Source organism: Suricata suricatta, unplaced genomic scaffold (genome assembly GCF_006229205.1).
Source record: "Suricata suricatta isolate VVHF042 unplaced genomic scaffold, meerkat_22Aug2017_6uvM2_HiC HiC_scaffold_27, whole genome shotgun sequence".
Classification (NCBI taxonomy): domain Eukaryota; kingdom Metazoa; phylum Chordata; class Mammalia; order Carnivora; family Herpestidae; genus Suricata; species Suricata suricatta.
The window spans coordinates 368-22466 of record NW_021872658.1 but is presented as its reverse complement, the minus strand read 5'-3'; the positions used below and the strand labels follow the sequence as shown (position 1 = coordinate 22466).

Below are 22099 nucleotides of genomic sequence, written 5' to 3'. Positions count from 1 at the left end.
TTGTTTGTTTGTTTGTTTTTCCAGCCATTTTTTTCCTGAGCCATTGAGCTCATAAACGTCTAATAGAAGATCTTAGAAAAAAATCAAAATAAAAGTCAGGGATTTGGGGGCAAAGATGAAGAAAGCAGTGAGTTTAAGGAGGAGCTAAGATTATTTGCTATGGTCCATAATTATTCTAGGACTCCATAAAATTGGTGAGCTCCTCATGTGCCAAGAGCACTGCATCCCTCAGGCTCCTTCCTTGGTTCTCCTTTAAGACACATGGTACTTTGTTTTCACAATGACCTCTGTGCCAGTGAATCACAGATCTGTCTCTAGACCTTACTTACAAGACTCATTCAGCTTTCCAGAGTGCAAAACAGCTTTTATTGCCACTTCTGGAGACAGTGGGATTTCCAGCACAAAGAGGTAAGTCACCATAGATGTACACAATCTCATTCTTCACTTCAGTTTGACTTGATATCACATATAGATCAGACTTTCACCATGGGTTTCCTGTTCCATCTTCAAGTTACACCTTGCTTTTCATTTTTCCCTTCATTATAAGACAGAAATTTCTTTTCTACTTCACTTCTACAGACCTCACCCTCCATGTCTGCTGTTCTCTATTCCAGATTGATTTTCTCATCAAGGTATCTGTAAATAGACACCTCCCTGTCCAGACTCCTATTCCTATTCCTATTCCTTTTCACTCCCGTCTGCTGCTTCCTCATCTAAAGCAATGTCTAGCTGTCTTGCTTCTGTCAGATAATTCTGCTCATGCTACTCAACATAGCCTCATCTCATGAATCCAGTCATTTTTCTGTCCAATCCACGGCATCTCTAAAAGGCTTCCTTTTTGCTCCAACTGCCATCTGACCATAAAATTTGCTTGTTTGTGCAGACTGGTGGATACCTGTAGTACCCTGGTTTCCTCCAGCATATACAATTATATATCTTATGAAATGTGTTTGATGATGTTAATCAATTTAATTTTGCTCTGAAGGCAGCAACTTGGAAAATAAAGAGTAATTATAAGTGTTTAGCACACAGAGCCATATGGGCAGTCCTCTAGCAGCTCTCCTGGACCCTGGGCTGCCCAGGTATGAAGGAAAAGCCCTCTGCTCTCCTCCTTTTTCTATATTTTTCATTCATTTAATGGCAGCGCCTGATTTTTCTCTCTCTTGGTGAATAGCTCCCCTTTCTCTCTTTTTCTAGTAAAAGAAGAAACCCAGAATGGACTTTAGGAGCTTTCTTTCTTCATATGGGAGGGGACTAGATTCAAAACACATGGAGTTGAGACCTGGCGAACTCTTCCTTTTTTCTTACTTTGGTGCTCAGCTGTTTCCAGTTACTCATCTTCAGTGAATAAAATCATAGCTCATACTCTAGTTGTATTTTTAGAAAATGGTGCCTTATATACAAATGTGAAAGATAAACCAAGCAAAAAGGATTACGAAAACTAAACTTATGTTACCAAATAGTACCAGGTGGCACATTATAATGAAAAGATGAGCATGCTTCTACTCTAGGACTTGCTTTAATGTCTTCTGCCTCTTCTCACTGGTGTCATCTACTTCATCTATACAAGCTCTGGACCATGGTCAGAGAGAGACCCAGGCAATAACAAGTATTCAGATTGACTAGACTCTTTTTGTTGTCTGAATTCTTTGTTCTCTGCTTCCACATGATATATGTCCTTTTTTTTCTTTCTCATTTGTTTGAAGACTTCTGGGAAAATGGCACCGATTAAGGTGAGAGGGAAAGAAACAAGATAAATAGCTCAACACGTTGGTTTCTGCTACATCTGGAGAGAGCTGAGCTGAAAGGATATATTCTTTGCGCATGCCCTAAGGACATAAAGCCACATGGAACAATCAGCTCCATCTGGTTCCTAATTTAAAATCACATCTGTCTAAGACTTATCTAGTAAATAAAGAAGAGCTACATAAAATCATAACCATTGTAGATACTTATGTAAGATTTTGCTGTACTAAAAAGCTTATCCTAAGTTATTGCCACTGGTATGACATTGTTTAGGGTAGTTTTCAACCCAGAAGGATTTCAACCCAGAGGGATTTCAATCCAGAGGATATTTAGCAATGTCGGGGGACATTTTTTGTTGTTACAGCTGTGGGAGTGGGGAACTACTGGTATCTAGTGCATAGAGGCCAAGGCTGCTGCTAAATATATAACACACAGGATAGTCCCTTACGGCAAAGAATTGGTCAGTTCAAAATGTCAGTAGTTCTGAGCACCCTGCTTTAGGTGATGGGAGTTTCCATTGTGTATTTTTATTTTAATTCTTTTTTTTTAACATTTATTTATTTTTGAGAGATAGAGAGAGATAGATCATGATCAGGGGAGGGGCAAGAGAGAGGGATACACAGAATCCGAAGCAGGCTCCAGGCTCTGAGCTATCAGCACAGAGTCTGACACGGGGTTCGAACCCATGAACTGTAGGATCATGACCTGAGCCGAAGTCAGACACTCAACCGACTGAGCCACCCAGGTGCCCCTATTTTTATTTTACTTCTATTTTCATGAGTATTTACGGTTTGTTGCCAAAACCCAACAGTATCACCAATTTCTGACAGATTGAAGTCATGAACAGCAATAGGTAGGAGAAATTATAGAGAACCACTATGTTCAGGTGTGTTCCTTCCTATGATTCTCCACAGGGTACTCAAGTGGCATCTAACAACTGTGGTGGGCCTTGTCCGGACTTTTCCAAATGTATGGGTTTCTCTGGACTACCTTGTAGATTCTGGCATGACACTGAAGCTGGTGTTAGTACCTTTCTTGAGTCATCTCAGTTAGCCCAGGCTGGTGCTGGACTATGCTTCTGCTCTCCCTAATCCAGACTTAGAATGTAATTTTAAGAAGAAAAGAATCTTGACTCTTAAGTCATTTTTTTGACATGTTTAAAAGTAGGCTTCTGGCTTTTGGTGCTAATTTTCTCCATTGATAGAATGTGCCTTTCGGACTTTTCCTTATTTTGCAAGGCTGTCTTTCGGTATCTTGCCAAGATTCTCCACAACAAACTCTGTGGCTTCATTTCTGCCTCTCATTCTTTGGCCTGTGGTGTTCTCAAGGCTGCTGTGCTCAGTCAAGGTCTCCATTTTATTGGGCTGTGCTTGGACTCCCTGGGGTTGCAGATAGTGGAGTGACTAAAAGAAGACCTGGACTAAACTGTCAAGAAAACCCCAGCTCCAGAACTGTCAAACCATGTGCCCTTCACGCGGGGTGCCCTAAGACACACCTCAGATCCAATCTTGCATTGCCTGTCTCATAAATTTGAAAGTGCTCATCAATTAAAACATTCTCCACAAAAGCATAGGCCTGTACTGGTTATGGAATTTCACTGTGCTCTCATCTCCCAAGACTTAGGCTCATCTTTCAAATGGCCTCAAGTTACCTATTTTTCTCCACAGATTGATTTGTTTTAGAAAAAAAGCGGGGAGCGGGGAGAAGGAAAAAAGTTATCAGTATAGTACTTACAGCAAGTGTACAAGCCATAGCTTAGGAAATTCTTTGACCCTGTGCAACTGCTCAGGTTTAGGCCAGTGCATGCTCCATACACCTAGAAAAGCACATTTACAGTTTATGGAAGAAAGTCCTCAAAACCACACACGCTCCTACTTTCAGTAACTCAGAGGGTGAATCCAAGAATGGCAGCATCTGAATCTTTAGCAGATGTGTCTTCCTCGTGGTCTGGCTCTAAAGGTGGTGACTAAGCTCTCTCGGGTCTGCTCCTGGAGTTGACGCATGCTGGTCAGAAGAATTGGGTCAGTCTTATGCTCTACAATGTTGAAAGGACAGGCCTTCAGGTGTTCAGACATGGACGCAACTTCATTAAACTCCCAGCTCTTGACTCTGGAGAAGAGGCTGCTGAATTGCCAGATCTGTTAGGAAACATATGAGTTCAAAAATGAACATTGGGGAAATACGCTCAGGCTGGCTTTACTTGAAGAGTATAAGAAAATACCTTTCCGTCCTTCATGTTCTTAGCTTCCAGAGAGTATTTTAGTGGCTGCCACAGACATTTTTTGGTTCCTTCCCCAGCATCCAATTCCTAACCCATCCTTCCAATTGATAATCTTCCCAGCCAGCCATGTAATTGTATGGAAATGACTATAGCAATCTGCATATTGACATCCACCCACCACCCTCCCACCAGCAACAGTGATTAGTTCTGGAATAGACACATGGTTCAAATCAGGACGATTAGTGTCAATGAGACACTACCCTAGAACTTTTGCTTGAGATATCAAGAAGCAGATTTTCTTTTTCCTTCTGTTCTTGAACTGGGAAACTGCTATCTTAGGAGCTTCTGGCAGCCAAAAGGGACCACCAAGGGACAACTGTGTCTTAGAATGGAGCCACTAGTGAGGAAGTAAAGATAAGATACAGAAAGAAAAAAGTCATTTTGGGGCATTTTTGAACTGCTAGATCAAATCTTACCTGAAGCCCTTACCTGTGGATTTCTTTAGTTATGTGCGCCCAAATTCCCTTTATTGTTTATGCCATTTTAAGTTGGTATTGTTTAAAACTAAAAGTATCCCAACCAATAAGAGTCACATTAGAAAAGAAACCTCAGGAGAAATCCAGGTATCTGTTACACAAACCCCCTTTTGGCTCTTCCACCTAGGATGTGATGGCAAAGTTACTAGTTTTAAAATCTTGTAAGGGTGCCTGGGTGGCTCAGTCTGTTAAGCATCCGACTTTGGCTCAGGTCATGATCTCATAGTTTGTAGGTTCAAGTCTCATATTGGACTCTGTGCTGACAGCTTAGAGCCTGGAGCCTGCTTCAGATTCTGTGTCTCCCTCTCCCTCTGCCCCTCCCCTTCTCTCTCTCAAAAAATGAATAAACATTAAAAAATTTAAAATCTGACTATGAGGGTAGGCATAACTTGATACTCTTTCAAGCTGATACTTCACCCTCAGTTTCTTTTCATTGTTCCTATGTCAGAAAAGTATTTTCTGGGATCTTAGAACTATTTCCCTTTTTACTCAAAAAAAAAAAAAAGCCATTTTAATATGAGCATCCTTTAGCTCCAATTAAATTCTCTTTTTTCCTTTCTAAAAGGAAATTAGTTTGTCCCAAATAATTTTCAAGAGTGGTCAGCAATCATTGAATTGGGGACAAACATGAGCCAAAAACTAATGGAATTTCTAGTATGTAAATTAAATTGTTTGCATCTGATTTTATAGAGAAAGATATTAGACAGTTCTAGACTATATAGTTTCTGAGGGCAGGATCTCAGTGTCATTCATGTTTATCCCTAACAGGTGGATGGGTGGAAGTCAGTGTTTATTTAACACATGGAATTATTTTTTTAAGAGAACCGCTCAAGGAATAAATAATGGAAAACATACAAGATGCTTTAAACAACTCTAACTCCCCAGTGCCAGTTTGCACACACCCACATTTTGGGAAGAAATTCAACAATGAGATTATGGAATTATTGGGCTAAATGGACACCATTAATTTGTGGTTCATATTACCAAATATTTATCATGGGAAAGGATGCTAAGGACATCTCGGATATGATGAATTAGGAGTTTCACTTCTGTATGTTATAAACTGAAAGAAGTTATGATGCAGTTCAGCAAGCAAAACGTGGCTGGGAAAAAGGAATAAGATTTTTCCAAAGAAAAAGATTCTTTGATTTACAGGAGTTTTTTTTAGAAAGTAAATAGATATTTGAAACAGGAGAGATCAGTGGACCACATTATTTTAGAATTTCAAAATGCCATTAACAAAGGCAAAAACTCCTTTTTAAAAAATTACTTGATATGAGACTGAGGAGAATTTGTTGGCATACTGTACTGGAGTCCAAGCGGGGAACTGATGGCACAGTTAAATTGGATAATTTGAAGAGAATTAAAAAAAAAAAGATATACAAATGTATGGGCAGGGTATAGGAAAGCCACAGGATATAGTGCAGTAACCAGGCCAGTAACAATCTAGAACATTAATATCCTAGGCTTGAAAAGGAAGAACAGAGGTCATCAGATCCCAGAATGAGTAACTGTGTGGAGAAAGCCACCTGAAACAGTCACCTTCAATGGAGGGACGTGGCCAGTGCTAAGTGTCATAGAGGGGGAGGATGCGTGCAGGGAGGAAGCCAGAAGAATAGATACATCAACTCAGTCTTCCTCCCTCCCATTTCCTGCTGATACACTCCCATTTGATTAGCCCAATGGGAAGCTGGGGGGGAAGGCTGCTGATTGAGGCAGTCTGTAGAGATCAGCCTCCTGGGAGAACTGATCACAGTGGACAGTGTTGGAGAATGAATCATGTGAGCAAGCAGAAGATATCCAGGACACGTACACAGAGATAAACAGGTACTACATTTGTATTGTCATTTATATGTCTATAGGTCTATCTTCCCTGGACTGACCTCCTTGGGTTTAGAAATTAGTAACCTAGTACATTGCCAGTGTCTAGTACAGTGCTTGACACATAGAAAACTCTTATTAAATAGTTGTTGAATGAATGAATAAATGAGTAAGAGTTTACTTGCCTCTCTGTGGACTTTCCAGGAGGTGCCTCCATGAGAATATCTCTTCTTCTTCCACTGTAGGAGGACCATCCCTCTCTCTTGTAACAAAGTAGCACAGATATTTCTCATCAGCACAGACACCTGGGAAAGTTGGGACAGGCTGATGCTGTCTAAGAACCCAGCAATGTATTGCAAAACCTCCAGAGGCAGGCTAGTGAGAGATTTCTGACTTTTTGCTCCACAGCCTGAGAGATGGTTGTTCTTCTTTCTCTCACTCAGCTCTGAAGCAACCTCTGGCTTGATGGCAAAGGTCTTGAGCTCCTGACTATAAATCACTTTTGCCTTTTGTCCTGGAGGACGGAAATGGTTTTGAATAAAAGTACATCCCAAGTAGGCAAGAGGGCATCGATGCTGGAACCAGCCATTGAGACATGACTGAATGTCTGTGTGGACATTCTTGAAATGTAGGGGGAATTCATCCCTCCTGAAGAATTTGTTGCAAGTGAAAGTAAAGGCAGAGCTGCTCTTGTTATGTCTCCTGGTCACGCACTCACTGTGGAGTTCCACATGGAGTCCCCCTGGGTTGGCAGTGGTTAGGAGGTCAGCCAGCACAGTCCCAGAAGAAAACTGTTCTGGCTCAAAATTATATGTCTGTGTAGCAAAATCCATGAACAGACCATCAATGCTCCTGGATTCGGAAATGACATGCCCTTTAAGCTCTCTTTCTAAAGCACACAGGAGGGTGGTCTTGATGAGATCTGATTTGGGCAGGTCCTCCACAGTGACCCCTAAATCTGAGGTATCTACTGCCTTGTGTTCACTTGGCTTACAACTCAGCATGGCATCTCCAACGCGAGCCCGCTTCCCACAGTAGCTCACGGGAACTTTGAAGGTATAAACAGTCTTTACTTCCTGAGCCTCAAGTTTGCCATAAACAAAGTCTCTCTCCTTAGGCGTACAAGCAGGCATCTGACCAAAATGAATAAGCATCCTTCCATTGTGCACCAGATACATATTATAGTCCTTTGCATCCACAGCTGTTTTCAGTCTTTCCAGAACACCATCCTGCCAAGGGGCGAGGCCTGTCTTTTCCACTGCTGCATTAATGTCCTGCTGCTTCTGTTTTTCCTGTGGTTCTTTCTCTTGGAGAGCATCCTCCCCTATCACGTTATTGCCATTGGAAACCTGTTCTTTTCCTGGGCTGTTCCTGCTATTGCTGTCACAGCTCACTGATGTACTTGTTAAAGCAGAGGCTGCATGCTCTTTGCTGAATATATTTTCCCACTTGCCAAACTTCGCCAGGTCCATCCCTTCTTTGGTTTTGGCTAAAGCCTCTCGCTCTTCTTGACTTAGCTCTATCATTTCTCCATTAGTTGCTGGCAGAGATCCATGTGGTACCAACCCAGCATCTACTCCACCCACTGCTCCTCCCATTTCCTCCCAAGTGGCTTCACCATTTGTGGTAGGTTCCTCCTCAGTGGGCTCTCTAGTTTCTGGGAAAAGTTCTACCATTTTCAGAGATCTAAAAAGGACCTTCTGGTCCTGGAGGGCCAGGGCTGTGTCCAAACATTCCTCACTGGGGGTCTCTTTCATGATGTTCTCATGAAGGATTGTTTCAGAGTCCACATTTGGCCAGCGATTCCACTCCATGGAGCAGCAGACCACACTGGCAGGGCACACTTGCAAGTGCTTGGCCAGCTTGTGGCGGGACATGGAAAGGGGGCAACCATATTCAGAGTTGAGGCATGGAACCTGCTCTAGAGGGCAGAGGAGCTCATGCTCTGCCTCTTTGCACATGTGGAAGGTAGCACCACAGGACAGGTGGCAGTTTATCACCAGACAGGAGACATCAGGCTCCACAGGAATGTGGCAGTGACGGTCGAAGCATTTCTCACAATGCCTGTGCTGCCCAGATGAAGGCCTGCGTGCCCTACCCTGGAGACACCAAAGCCAGAGGAAAGAGAAAACAAATGGGAAAGAAAAGCTCTATGAACGTCTGTGACTGTGTTTTAATTGGCTTCTTTTCTGTTTAATACATACTTATTATAGGAACCTTGGACAATCTACAAAATCATAGAGAAGAAAACAAAAATCACTAATAATCTCACAACCCAAAAATAACAACTACCAACTCTCTTTTCTTCATTTTCCAATAGTTTATTCTATTTATATAGTAGATGTGTTTAGAATAGAAAAAGAAAGGGGAGCCTGGGTGGCTCAGTCCGTTAAGTGTCCAACTTCAGCTCAGGTCATAATCTCACAGTTTGTGGGTATGGGACCTGAATTGAGCTGTGTGCTGACAGCTTGGAGCCTAGAGCCTATTTTGGATTCTGTGTCTCCCTCTTTCTGCCTCTCCTTGACTCTTACTTGTCTCTCTCTCAAAAAAATCAACATTAAAATTTTTTTTTAAAGAATAGAGAAGGAAAAAGCTGAATGTAATGCACTACAATGTTGATAATTGTTTTTGAGTTGTGGATTATGGGTAATTATATTATCTTGTTAATACTATGAATACAATTCTTCATCCTGTTTTTAACTTACTATTACAATATAAGACTAGGCTGTTTTATTAATGATTCTTTGAAAACTGTCTTCATCATGGCAGTGTAATAGTCCAGAGTGGTGTGCTGTTATTTATTTAACCAACTAGCTACCTACTGCTGGGAGGACAAGGGCTATGTCTAGTTTTGTTCACATCTGTATCTCCAGAACCTGGACCATTGTAAGTAATCAATTTGCTGAATGAAGGAATTGTCAGTCACTTAGTTTATTGCTGGATGTTTGGGTTTTTCATTTTTAAAGTTTTAGTGAAAGTATATTCTCACAAATATTTCTCAGCTGACTGCATTTCCCCTACTTCATGCCAGTTTCTTCTAGGTTCTGCTGTAGCATCTCTGGTTTGGCCAAATGTCAATAAATGTCATCAAGTGCTTGGGCTACAGGTTAATGAAGCCAGATCTGGACCCCTGAACGACGAAAATTCAGTAATCACCTGGGTACTCACCATAGCTTCTTAATTCTTCTTACTTTATAAATCTAGGGGGGAAACATGAAAATATGAATATGAATGATTAGTAAGAAAAGTATTTTGGTTATGTATATTAACAAGAGGCAAAGAGACTTCACATACTCTAATTCCTTTAATCACCCTGGAAGTACATGTCACTGCCCCCATTTTATAGCCCAGGAAATGGAAGCTGGAGAAATTAAATAACTTGTCCAAGGTTATACAGCTGATAAGTGATGGAATCCTGGGCCAAGCTAGCCCATGCTCTTTTCACTGACACACACAGCCCTCTGGTGGGGTGGGCATCTTACCTTTTGGTTCCTGTAACTTTTTTCTCCACTGCCTACCAACACTTGTTCTGACATTCCACCCAGCCATGCCTCCCTTCACTACCACACATACACATCTGGCCCAAGTTAACCTTGTAGCTTTCTCTCCCATTAGAGCTTCACGCCCACAGACAAGTCAGCCTGATATCCAGCTTGGTCTACGGCAGAGTGTAAGTGTCTGTGATGTATCCATCATCTGTCCTTCACCCTGCTGAATTCATCTGTGCTGTGGCTAGAGCAGGGGTCAGATCCCAAGGCCCCAGAAGCAGGCAGAATGGGGACTCTGGCAAGCAGAAGGGAAGATGCCCTGCCTTCAGGAGAATGTAGCTCATTGGCTCTGGTCAGTTGGTCCCATGTGGGAATATGTTGCCAAATCATCTGATTTTTCCAGAGAAACTGGGGATGCAGACTTTTGTGAGTGGCAGTAAAGTATAGTAGTTAGGAAGCCATCTACGTAAGATTCAACCTGCACTACAAGTTCATAGTTGTGAAACTTTTAGAAAGTTACTTAATCTCTTTGTTCATCGTTTTCCCCATCTGTAAAGGGAGAATAAGAATAGTGCCTATCTCATAGTGCTCTTGTGGGGAGTAAATGAATTAAAAATCTGAAACTCTTTGAATAGTACTTGTCTTATAGGAGATGATCTATACATGTTCACTATTATAAAATAAGTGTTTTATTTTTATTTTATTTTTTTTACAACTTTTAAAGTAGGCTTCACACCCAATGTGGGGCTTGAACTCAAGATATCAAGGGTTGCATGCTCTGCTAATTGAGCCAGCCAGGTGCCCCCAACATAAGTGCTTTATATTTCATTACACTGCAAAACATTTTGCTACATAATATATCATGATAAAAATTCTTGGAATGTTAAGGTTGGCAACTAACTTAATTAAAACAAACACAACCTCTATTTGGGCCAAGAAAAACATGTATGCAAACTACACAGAATCTGTAGGTCACCACTTTGCAGCACCTGGTCTACAGAGTTTGCAGCACAATGTCAGCACTATGTTAGTCTCAGATGGAGTGGGGTGGGGTGGGGTGGGGTGGAGTTAGCACCCAAAAGTCACAAAATACAGTATTTTGAAATTTTATTTTACTTTAGGTTTTGCCAATTCATTGTGGGTGAATTTTCCTATAACTTAAAAAATTTTCAAATATGCAGGAAAGGTGAAAGAACATATACAATGAACACCCAAATATACTCTATCTAGATTTTAAAGGTAACATTTTGCCATTTTTGCTTTCTCTCTTTGCCTCTACACACACACACACACACACACACACACACACACACACACACATTTTTTACCAAACCACTTGAAAATAAGTTGTTGATATCATGACACCTCATCATCCCTCAGTACTTCAGCACATATTTTCCAACACTAAAGAAATTTAACTTTGTAATTGGAATAACATTATCTCACCTAAGAAAACTAAAAAATATTTTCAAAATCATGTAATATGCTGTCTGTATTCAAATTTATCCAATTATCCTAAAAAATGTCTCCAATATTTTTTTCTTAATTTAACTTTGGAACCAGGGTCCCTTTAAGGTAAATTTATTACATTTGGTTGGTAAGTCTTTTTAGCCTCTTTTAATTTGGAAAAGTCCCCTCAACTTTCTTTTCCAGAAGAGACAGCCTTAAATCTCAAGGAAATTATATTCAAATTTGTTCATGTATTCATTTGTTCACCCAACCCTTCAACAAACATTTGTTGATTACCTACAATGTGTCATTAAGGGAGCGTAAGTATCACACTGGTTGTTTAAGTAGTTCTTCAGCATTATTGCTAAGAAGAATCAGTTCTGATGTTTGTTAAATCGATTAATCTTCACTGTTCACAATGGCAGCCATCAGCCACATGTAGCTGTTTAAATTTAAATTAATCAAAGGGAAAGAAATTAATGATTCAATTTTTTGGTCATACTAGCTACACTTAAAGTGTTCAATAGTCACATGTGGTTAGTAGCTACTCTATTGGACAACACAAAACAGAACATTTCCATCTGCATAGAAAGTTCTTTTGGACTGCACTGCTATGCTGGCTGCACCTCAGACTTAAGTGAGGGCTGTATCTGAAATTCACATCCTTAACACATTACCCATCTGATTCTTATGCACTAGGCCTTCTGAGGGATCATGAAAGAGGGATCATGGCAGATAGCTCTGTATCCCTAATACCCTGAATCGGGAGGCAGGTGAGAAGCCCCAAGCAAGAACATCAAGCAGAGTCAGGGCCCAGGAAAAGATAAACCAAGGTGTTAAAGCCAGAGAGGGAATTGAGCAGAGTGAAGGGCTGTGAGGGCTGGACTGAGGTGGAGAAGGATAGGATTGGGCAAGAGGACATCTTTCGGATGCAAGAGTCCAGCTATTGGAGCATTTACCATATAATTTAACATTCAGTTAGACTCCTGCTATATTCTAGATTGATCATTCCTGGGGGGAGGTGGGCGGCTGGGGGAAGTCCACCATGGACTTATTGTGGAAATTTGTAAATGTGAGGCTAAAGCATCTGGAAATATTTGGTTGCTCAATAAGGGGGGCGATTTAACACTGTGACTGGGTGTTAACCAGCAGTGGAGGGACAGTGTGGAGGGACTTGGAGTAAGAAACTGCATCATGGAGGGCAATAAAGCTGTAGGGCAGGACTGATGGTGTGGAACTCGATAAGATGAGGCAGACAGTAGGCATTGCAAGGGAATCACGGCACTTTGTTTTCTGCCTGGAGATGGGGAAAGAGGAGGAATCAAAGTTGATGCCAAGATTTTGAACCAGGAAGAGAGAATATTGGGTGTAATTATGAGAAAAACAGAAGTCTGAAGAGGGAATTGTTTTGGGGGAAAGATGATCCTGGCAAGTTTAATACAAGTTTTTAAGGTGATGACAGATCATGAGGATGGGAAGATAAGGGTAGAGTGGAGAGATGCAGATTTGAGAACTGTTCACTTAGAAGTGAGAGAGGAAGCCATAATGGGAAAGAGAAGAGCATAGAATAGGTATCTGAGCTGTGAAGTACAGAGCTGAGTATGACTACTTTCATGACAGAGGGGAGAAGTAGAGCCAGAGAAGGAAAACCAGAGAGCTAAGAGTCAGAACTATGTGGCCCCATGTAAAGGAAATGGTGTGTTATAGCCTCGAGTGCTGCCTCAAGATTAAGAACAATGATAACAATGCTACTGCTCATGGCAGATCCCCAGAGAGCTCTTGCCAGAGCAAATGTGGCATTTCAGCTGTGTGATGGGACCCTTGCCACGCAAAATGTAGTGTTTGCTTGGAGGGGAGGGGAAGCCATTAAATACACATTCCAATGTTGGCAGGGCCTGTGGCCTGGCTGGTAGAGTGTGATCATCTGCTTTCTATTCATAAAAGACACTCATGAATAAAGATGCAGTCTGGATGATTCAGAGTCCCCTACTGGTTTTTCCATGGGAAAGAAGAAGCAGATCATAAATGGAATAAGGCTAAGTGAAAGAAGCTACCAGCAGCAGGACTGTCCAACCACGTATTTGCCACCTTGGTTCTGTCACAAAGTTGAGATAAATTTCTATGAAGGGACAAACAGGCCTACCTAGTTTTGTGTGCTCTGTGTGTGTAGTGACAACTCAGCCCCAGCAGCAGGGATATGTTTGTCTGGAGGGAGAGTGGTGATGAACTCTAAGCCTAATCATTTCTTATCCTTCAGCATTATAAAGTATAGTTTCTTTGGAATAGTGCTATTGAAACTGGAAACATTTGTGGTAGAGCCCTATTGCTCTGTCTTTGAAGTTACTTGAAAATGACCCTTTAAGAGAAAAAAAAAAAAACCCAATGCACACAGGAATAAAGATGCTGTTTCTTTTGTTTGTTTTGTTTTTAATGATGCTATTTAAAGATCTTCTGCCAGGCTCTGGAGCTACACCAAATAAGTGACTTTGAGAGAGGACACGTACTGAGCAGAAAGACACAGTAAGTGGAGACCACTCTTGGAGAAATTTGACAGTGGAGGGGAGAAGAAAGATAAATATAGCTGAAGGGTATAAAAAATCATATCCGAACCTTTTGATGTATATCTAGGGGAAATTGTTCCCACTGAGATAAAGGACAATTCAAAATTCTTGATTGTCTAATTATTGCTGGGTAAGCATTATGACCAATCATCCTGGTTTGCTGGGACTCTCTTCGTTTTAGCTCTGAATGTTCCCGATCCCAGAAAGCCTCTTAGTGCCAGACAAACTTGAATACTTGACTGATCAACTTAGGTTGTAGCCAGTTGATCTTGCCCTAAATTGATCAACTTATATGTAGCATTGGTTATCTTGTGACATACGATGATGTGGTCCTCTAATCTCTGTTCCAGTGCAGTGACTGGATCCTTATCCTCCATGGTGTTTGTCTGACTTTCCTAAACTGAGTAGCTTTTCTGCATTTTGTATGTCAGGGAGAAAGGAAAATAAGATTTTAGGGCCTACCATGTGCTTTAAGTAACACCTTATTTAATCCTCACAAAAGCTATGTGATGTGGGTATTACCCTTTACACTTTACAGTGGAACACAAAGAGGCCTAGGTTTGTCTGGCTTCAAACTCTGTACTCTTTGCTACATCACACTGTGTCCCACAGAAACCCACAGAGACATGTGGTCTATCCCCGTGATTTGGGAAGAAAGCAAGCCCTTGACTAGAGCCCAACAGGGGAAGAGCCTCCCTTCCTCCATTTGGGGCACAGAAAGTGTCTACATATATAATCTTTCCAGACTATAGAGAAACTGGATGTTCTTTATTGATAGGAAGTTCATAAGAAGTACCTTCATCCTCTGATGACTTTTTTTTTTTTTTGTCTTTGTCTGGACCATATTCCATACTGTGCCCATCTGAATAGAGGAAATACAAAAAGTATCCAGGTCCCATGGCTTTGCATTTGAGGTGGTACAAATATGAAAGTAAAGTTTTTAGGTTAGAATCTGTAGTATAATATAGATTCTGAGATTTAAACTCAAAACCTACTAAATTAAAGAACATACGTCATAGAAACTCTTCACGGTTGAAAAATTTGACAAAATTCAATGACAAAAACGATTTTTATCCAGGTGCCATTTCCTCCTTCAGTTTCTATGCTCTTATGTTCACCTTTACATTATTACCTCCTGGGGTGCCTGGGTGGCTCAGTCAGTTAAGCATCTGACTCTTGATTTGGGCTCAGGTCATGACCTACATACAGTGAGTTTGAGCCCTGTGTCAGGCTTTGCGCTGACGGTGCAGAGACTGCGTGGGATTCTCTTTCCATCTCTGTCTCTCTCTCAAAACAAATAAACAAACTTAAATAAATAATTCTTACTTCCTGTCTGAAAAGGCAATACATTCTCTCCTCTTAAAAATGACCTTCAGTGAAGTCTATGGTCAAAACAGTCTCTGAAACACTCTCCTCAAATGTTTTAAAGTTGCCCTAGATAGAGGAGATAGCAGTCAAAATAATATAATTTAGACTTAAATTGTTTAAAAAGTCTACACAGTACTAGATTTTACTGGTTTTACCGGATGCAATTTAATTGGAATGTGAGTAGATGGAAGAACCAGGTACATGAGTCTAAGTGCTAGATATTTCTTTACAAAAAATAGGGGATAAGTTAGAACCTGCCAGGGGAGAAACATTTGATGCAGGTTGTGGTGCTGTGTGGACCACTCAGAGAGGAGTAAATTAATAGAAAAGGTGAGTCAGCTAGGGCAGTGGCCCTTAAAATGACCTGCATACTGACCCACAGTATCAGTATTACCTAGCAACTGGTTAAAAATGTAAATTTTTGGACCCTACCAAATCAGACCTACAGAATCAGAACTATTGCATCCAGCTGATTCTGTTGTAAGCTCAAGTTTAAGAACCACTGAGCTAGAAGCTGGTTGATTTTGTGCTTTCAATCACAAAGGAACTACTGCCCAGTTAGGTAGGAAGCCCTTGGGAAGAGATCTGAAAGGGCAGTGGACAGTTCTGTCCAATTCTTCCCATCTCCACCACCACTGCCTAGATCCAAGCACCATCGTGGTCATCCAGTCTGGTGCAAAAGCCTATAGTCAGCTCGACCCTTCCCATCTTGTGTTCTGTAATCTATATTCATCAGCAGAAAGAGTGATTTCAATAACTTTTAACACTAGGTCATTATTCCCACTTAGAATCTCCAGTGGATTCCCATCACAAGGAGTAAACTCAGACAACTTTATCTTGGCCCACGAAGTCCTACATCAGTGTGCCCTGCTGACCTCCTTTACCTCACCTCTCCCTTGACCACTGAGGTCTAGTCTTTTTTTTTAATTTTTAATTTTTTCCCATTTTGTTTATTTTTGAGAGACAGAGCATGAACAGGGGAGAGGCAGAGAGTGAAAGAGACACAGAATCTGAAGCAGGCTTCAGGCTCTGAGCTAGCAGTCAGCACAGAGACCAATGCAGGGCTTGAACCCACGAACCATGAGATCATGACCTGAGCCAAAGTTGAACGCTCAACCAACTGAGCAACCCAGGTGCCCCTCACTTAGGTCTAGTCTTGTCACTTAGTCCAGTATAGGGACTTTGTGTTGTTTTTTTCTACCAAAATTCTCCCTTTGCTCTTTGTGTTATAGGCTCCTTTTTGCTGTTTAGATTTCAGCTTATATGTTACCTCTTGTGAAGGCCTTACCTGATACCCTGAATTTAAAGTAAATTCTAAACACTGTTATGTGTTAGCTAAGTAATTTTTGGGAAGTTAATTTCCCTAAAGCTAATTTACTCATTGATAAAATTGAATTCATAATAACCCAGAGGATTATGACAAATGAGATAAAGTAGAGAAAGTGTCACTCAATTGTTAGTCCTTCCCTTATGAGGAAGGTCATTTCCATGGTCACTTCTGCACCCAAGTCTTTATGTCTTCCCGTTGCATCACTCCTGCCACTCTTGGCTGGCCTTTCAGTGTTCAGTTCTCCATCAGGCCAATGTAGCTTATGTTCCACTGCCTGCTAAATCATCCTCAAACTGCATTTAAGAAAAAAGTCTTACCTTAGTCCCATAGGAATGTGAGTCCCACTAAAATCCCCCAACTATGGTACCTTGTATTCACCACATTCATTCCTGAAGCTCTTAGGAATTCAAACAGTACTGCATCCAGGCCAGAAGACCTTTCAGATGTCACAAAGGCAGATTGAGGCATCTTTGTTTCCTAGGCCTAAGTTTGTCATTTTTATTTGTACCTACATACATTATTCTATTCATTAAGCAAAAAGGGAAGGTGTCAGCTAAAGTTGGCTTCTCTCTTGCCATGGGCTGCAGGGTCAGTACCCACTAAGGGAAGTTGCTGTGACAGGGAGCTCAGGGATGAAGGCCATCAATGAAACAGAAGTTATCTGGCTGGAAGAGTGTGTTTGGGTGGGAAAGGGGCTCGGACTGGAATCCCAAAGGAGAACACAATGCCCCTCAAGGAATGTAGACAAGAATTTCTGAGATACTGAGAGAGTGAGTATTGCCAATGTGTTCCTGGAACTACATGTTTATTCAATAGGACTGAATTGAATGAAATCAAATACAACCCTAAAGAAAACAGCATTTTGAAAGAGCTGTGTGAGAGCAATTTGAAACAGATTTAGGGGAAAGTTGTAATGATGTCAGATGTATGCTAATTTGGGACTTTTTTTTTTTAAGAAAAAGAAATGTTTTCAATGTGACTAGGTGAATGTAGCCTTAACTGAATGGAAAAGACTTCTGCTGGCTTGAGTTAAAATAGACGCCTGAAAAACGAATAATCCAGTGAAGAAATGGGCAGAAGACCTGAACAGACACTTCTCCAAAGAGGACATCCAGATGGCCAATAGGCACATGAAACAATGCTCAGTGTCACTCACCATCAGGGAAATACAAATCAAAACCACACTGAGATACTACCTCACACCAGTCAGAGTGGCTAAAATGAAGAAAGCAAGAGACTATAGATGTTGAAGAGGGTGTGGAGAGACGGGCACCCTCCTACACTGTTGGTGGGATGTAAACTGGTGCAGCCGCTCTGGAAAACAGTGTGGCGGTTCCTCAAAAAACTATCAGTAGAACTCCCCTATGACCCAGCAATAGCCCTGCTAGGGATTTACCCAAGGGATACACAAGTGCTGATGCCTAGGGGCACATGTACTCCAATGTTCATAGCAGCACTGTCAACAATAGCCAAAACATGGAAAGAGCCTAAATGTCCATCATCAGATGAATGGACCAAGAAGATGTGGTATATATACACAATGGAACACTACATGGCAATGAGAAAGAATGAAATATGGCCATTTGTAGCAAAGTGGATGGACCTTGAGGGTGTCATGCTAAGCAAAATAAGTCAGGCAGAGAAGAACAGATACCATATGTTTGCACTCATAGGTCTAACAGGAGAAACCTAACAGAGGACCATAGGGAGGGGAAGAGGGAAAGAGAGTTGGGGAGAGAGAGGGACACAAATCATGAGAGACTATTGAATACTGAAAACGAACCGAGGACTGAAGGAGGAGGGGGAGGGGGGAAGGGGGTGATGGTCATGGAGGGGGGGCACTTGGGCGAAGCACTGGGTGTTATATGGAAACCAATTTTACAATAACTATTATAAATTTAAAAAAATAATAGACGCTCTGAATGCTGCCAGAATTGTTTTCAGGAGGTTGTAGTACTTGTTCTAAATCCTTGCAGTCCTAAATCAGAAATCTGGATGAGGCACATAACCACAAATTCTCTACTTTGGAGCTTCTCAATCTTCCCTGTGTGTAGGAATCACCTGGGCAATCTTTTTTAAAACGCAGATTTGGATCTGGTAGGATTGGGGTGGGGCCCGAGGGTCTTACCATTTAACAAGCTCCTGATCATGTTGATGGTCTAAGAACCTCTCTTTGAAAGGAAAGTGTCTAGTTAGTTTAACCTCTTCATTTAGTACATGAGAAACTGAGGCCTAGAAAAAAGTGAAGTGTCTTTCTCTTGCTTCCCACCTTGATATAATAGAATTCTGTAGAAACCACAATGCCGTGTAGAGCTACCTGTGTCGTGGTGGTGGCCAAGGGCATGTGGGCAGCTCACATGGAGCCAAGGGCAAAATAGGACAGAGCCTGAAAGAATGCGGAAGAGGTGGCGCCTGACTGTCACTGGCCAGCAAGGTCATGAGAAAGCATATAGCAGGTATATTTAATCACTGACTCAAGCAAAAGAGAATGGGATTAACAGATAATAGCTTTAACATTCTTTACTATAATTTTAAAATTAGTAGGCAAACAGGGTTGATGTCAGAGAGATATTTTTAGGCAAGGGCCCCTTTCAGCACCCCTCACATGATATCAGCAACTAACTATTTTGCCTCCTCATGTGGCTCGTCCTGGTGATAATTATTTATTCCTGAGGCTTATCTTCTGTGGAAGTGACAAGGTCAAAAGTTAAAGGTCAGAGATGTTCTTCAACCCTTAACCTGTTACCCAATTAATTAGTTTCTTTAATTATACACCGTTAACCTGTTCCCCTTCTATGGACATATTTAATTCTAGGGAAAGAAAAATGTATAAAGTTAAAACTAAAGTAATCATTTTGCCTCTTGAGATTTTAACACAACCAGTTAGCTGATGATAATTCCCATATCTGGGTCCACAATCCTGGGTTTCTGGGCTATGAGTCCAGCATTTTCTTTTTTTTTTAATTTTTTTTGAGTCCAGCATTTTCATTATACCCTAGTTAATTCTCATATCTGATGCTTGTGTTATTGGTATCAGTATTTTTAATTACTCTTTTGTATTGGCCAAGAAAGTGCTAATTAGCCAGAGTATCTTGGGGTAGCTGTGAGGCAGCCTGTATGTTTGGTGACTCCTAAACCACCATGCCCCACTCTTGCCAGCACAGTATCCCAGAATATACCTTGAAGACATTGGTGCCGTAGAAACACTGACAAAATTAAATGAAGTTAGTCCTAGACAATACATTGTGCCTGGAAAACAGGGGTAATTATAATCTAGACATCTACTGCACAGTTCGGGGACATGCCTGGAGGTTACAGAGGCAAGAAGGAAGGAATCCAGGAGTTAGGGTATCTGAGTAGGTCTCCTTTTACTTGGCACTGGTAGCTTTAGCCTGTACACCGCAAAGTTCAGAGTGTACAGATTCCCTTTTGCTGCATAGGCTACTTCCTAGGATGTCCTTAGCTGAACTTTGAACATTAAAGCAAGGCTCAGAGGGAAATGAGAAAATAAACACTGCACCCTTACCCCTGACAATTTATCTGTACATGCAACGCTATGCAGTTATTTCAAAAACTAGAAATAACCTACATTTTAAAGCTTTTGCTACTTCTAGTATCATTCGTCATTTTCCTTTTGTCCCTCTGGATGTACAAGCTCCAAGTTTGTAATAATTTTGATTTGTGTGCAAAAGCCTGTATAAATTTGTCAATTTGTGAAATACTTTCACTTCTATTCCATGGATGCATTTTGGATTCAAGAGATTTGGAGAGCAGAGAACCACATTTAGGGAATATTGTTAAAGAAAAACCGGTTTTAAGTTCTATAAACAGAGTTTAAATAGTACATGCAGTGAACATAATTGTGCTACATTATGAATCGGTAGTGTGACATGGGATGGAACTTAAGATACATAGAATGACTTTCTGTTAACATAGAAAATGCTGATTGGTGAAAAGGTCATAGAACTTGGACTTTAGAAAATAGAAATCCTGGTGTCTGGTCTTTCCACCTATTCCCTCACCATCTCCTCCACCCTGTCCCAACCCCCCTCCCACCACTACTGTATAACTTTAGAGATAGCAGATAGCCACTTTGGGTGGTTGTAGAAGAAAGAACATAAACTGTCAGAAAGCAGGTAATTTCTTTCTGCTCTAAGATTTTTTATTTAAAACGGGAGTTACATATGGCCAATTCTCATTCTCAAAGCCAACCCCCTCTCCACATCTGACTAATTCACTTAATAATCTTCTTGTTCAGAGCAAAAAGGTGATGCGCAGCCCAGCTTCTATCTCCATTTTCACCACTCCGAATGTCTCCCTGTTGCACCTGCTCACATTTAAACAGCTTACCTTAATGGCCCGGGCTGAGTCAGCATCTGCAGCACCTGTGTCCCTTGATTGTGAGCAAGCAGATCGCAGGAAGTGACCAGGGTGCATCAGCTGCAGCAGAGGACAGAGTTCTGTTGAGGAGGCAGGGAAAGGAGAGAAAACTTCAACAGAAATAGTTCAAGTGTTTCAAAGTTAAAAATAAAACTATATCACAAGGGGCAATGTGACCAGGCTCAGGTTACGATTTTTTTCTTTCCCCCGTATTCATCAACACTTGGTCTCTACTGAAGTAGCATTTAGCAGGGGAAGCCGGAAGGGAAATAAGCTTTTATATCAATAGGTTTTCTTTCCCTTGAGGAAGGAGGCAAATCCTTTTAAGAAGGATCGTTTCCAAGGCCGAAGCAGCGTCTCAGACTCCTGTGCATGCAGTCGACAGATCCAGCTGTGCTCACTGTGGCTGGAGGAGCATTCAGGCCAGCCTGCTGCTCTAATTATAACCGTGCTTTTCACCTAAACCCATCACTGGCTGAAGCAGCAACTTGTGCAAGTGACATGTGGTCCTGTTTCTGTTTCTCCTATTTCTTGTCATGACAAGTAAGTGGCTGTCCTCTCCTGGCCCTCTTCCTTCCCCCACGGCTGGGAAAGGGAGGGTTTCTAAGTCAGAAATCAGGCACAGAGTTAAGTCCAGTGTGGGAAAATCTGAGGTGGGAGGAGGCTTCACTTTTACTTTGTCCAGCTTCCTCTTTTTACAGATGAGGAGACAGAGGTTTAGTGAAGTAAACTGTCTGTCCAAGGTCACACAGCTGGCTGGTGGAGGAGCCAGAGGAAAGACTCAGTTCTTCCACTCTCAGTCTGGTGCTCTGCTTTACTTCCTCTTCAAAGGAACCCATTTAGCTCTCTTTTAAGGAAAGAAAATATATAATCCTGGCTTCACTAATTTATGTATGTGGCCAAACTACTTAACCACTCTCTACCTCAGTTTTCTCAATGGTGAAATGGGGGTGAACATATTTGGTGTGACTCTGTTAGTAAGCTTACATATTAATGCATTTATATATGTAGAGCACATGAATGATGCCCAGAACATACCAAGTGTTCACCAATGCTGTTATTTGAATATATGGACTGAAAACAGATATTGAATTCCTTGTTCCTCAGATTCTTCCATGCACATATGTCCACATAGGTAAACTTATTTGAGGATGAACAACTAGTGGTAGAAAATTATAAAAATTTTACATGTTAATCTT

General features: G+C 41.3%; 1 protein-coding gene across 2 annotated transcripts; it reads right to left on the bottom strand.

Annotated features, from left to right (window-relative positions):
* Positions 1-2477: 2477 nt before the first annotated feature.
* Positions 2478-21292, bottom strand: LOC115284942 (F-box only protein 40). Of its 2 annotated transcripts, none has more exons than XM_029931387.1 (4): positions 20871-21292; positions 9481-9524; positions 6510-8423; positions 2478-3884 (listed from the first exon to the last, which is right to left on the bottom strand). In XM_029931387.1, the coding sequence occupies exons 2-4, from the start codon at positions 9493-9495 to the stop codon at positions 3669-3671; spliced, it is 2145 nt and encodes a 714-aa protein (XP_029787247.1). In that variant the 5' UTR covers positions 9496-9524; positions 20871-21292; the 3' UTR covers positions 2478-3668. The 2 variants fall into 2 exon arrangements, with proteins under 2 accessions (XP_029787247.1, XP_029787248.1); XM_029931388.1 differs by having other exon boundaries at positions 9493-9524.
* Between the last annotated feature and the right edge of the window lie 807 nt (positions 21293-22099).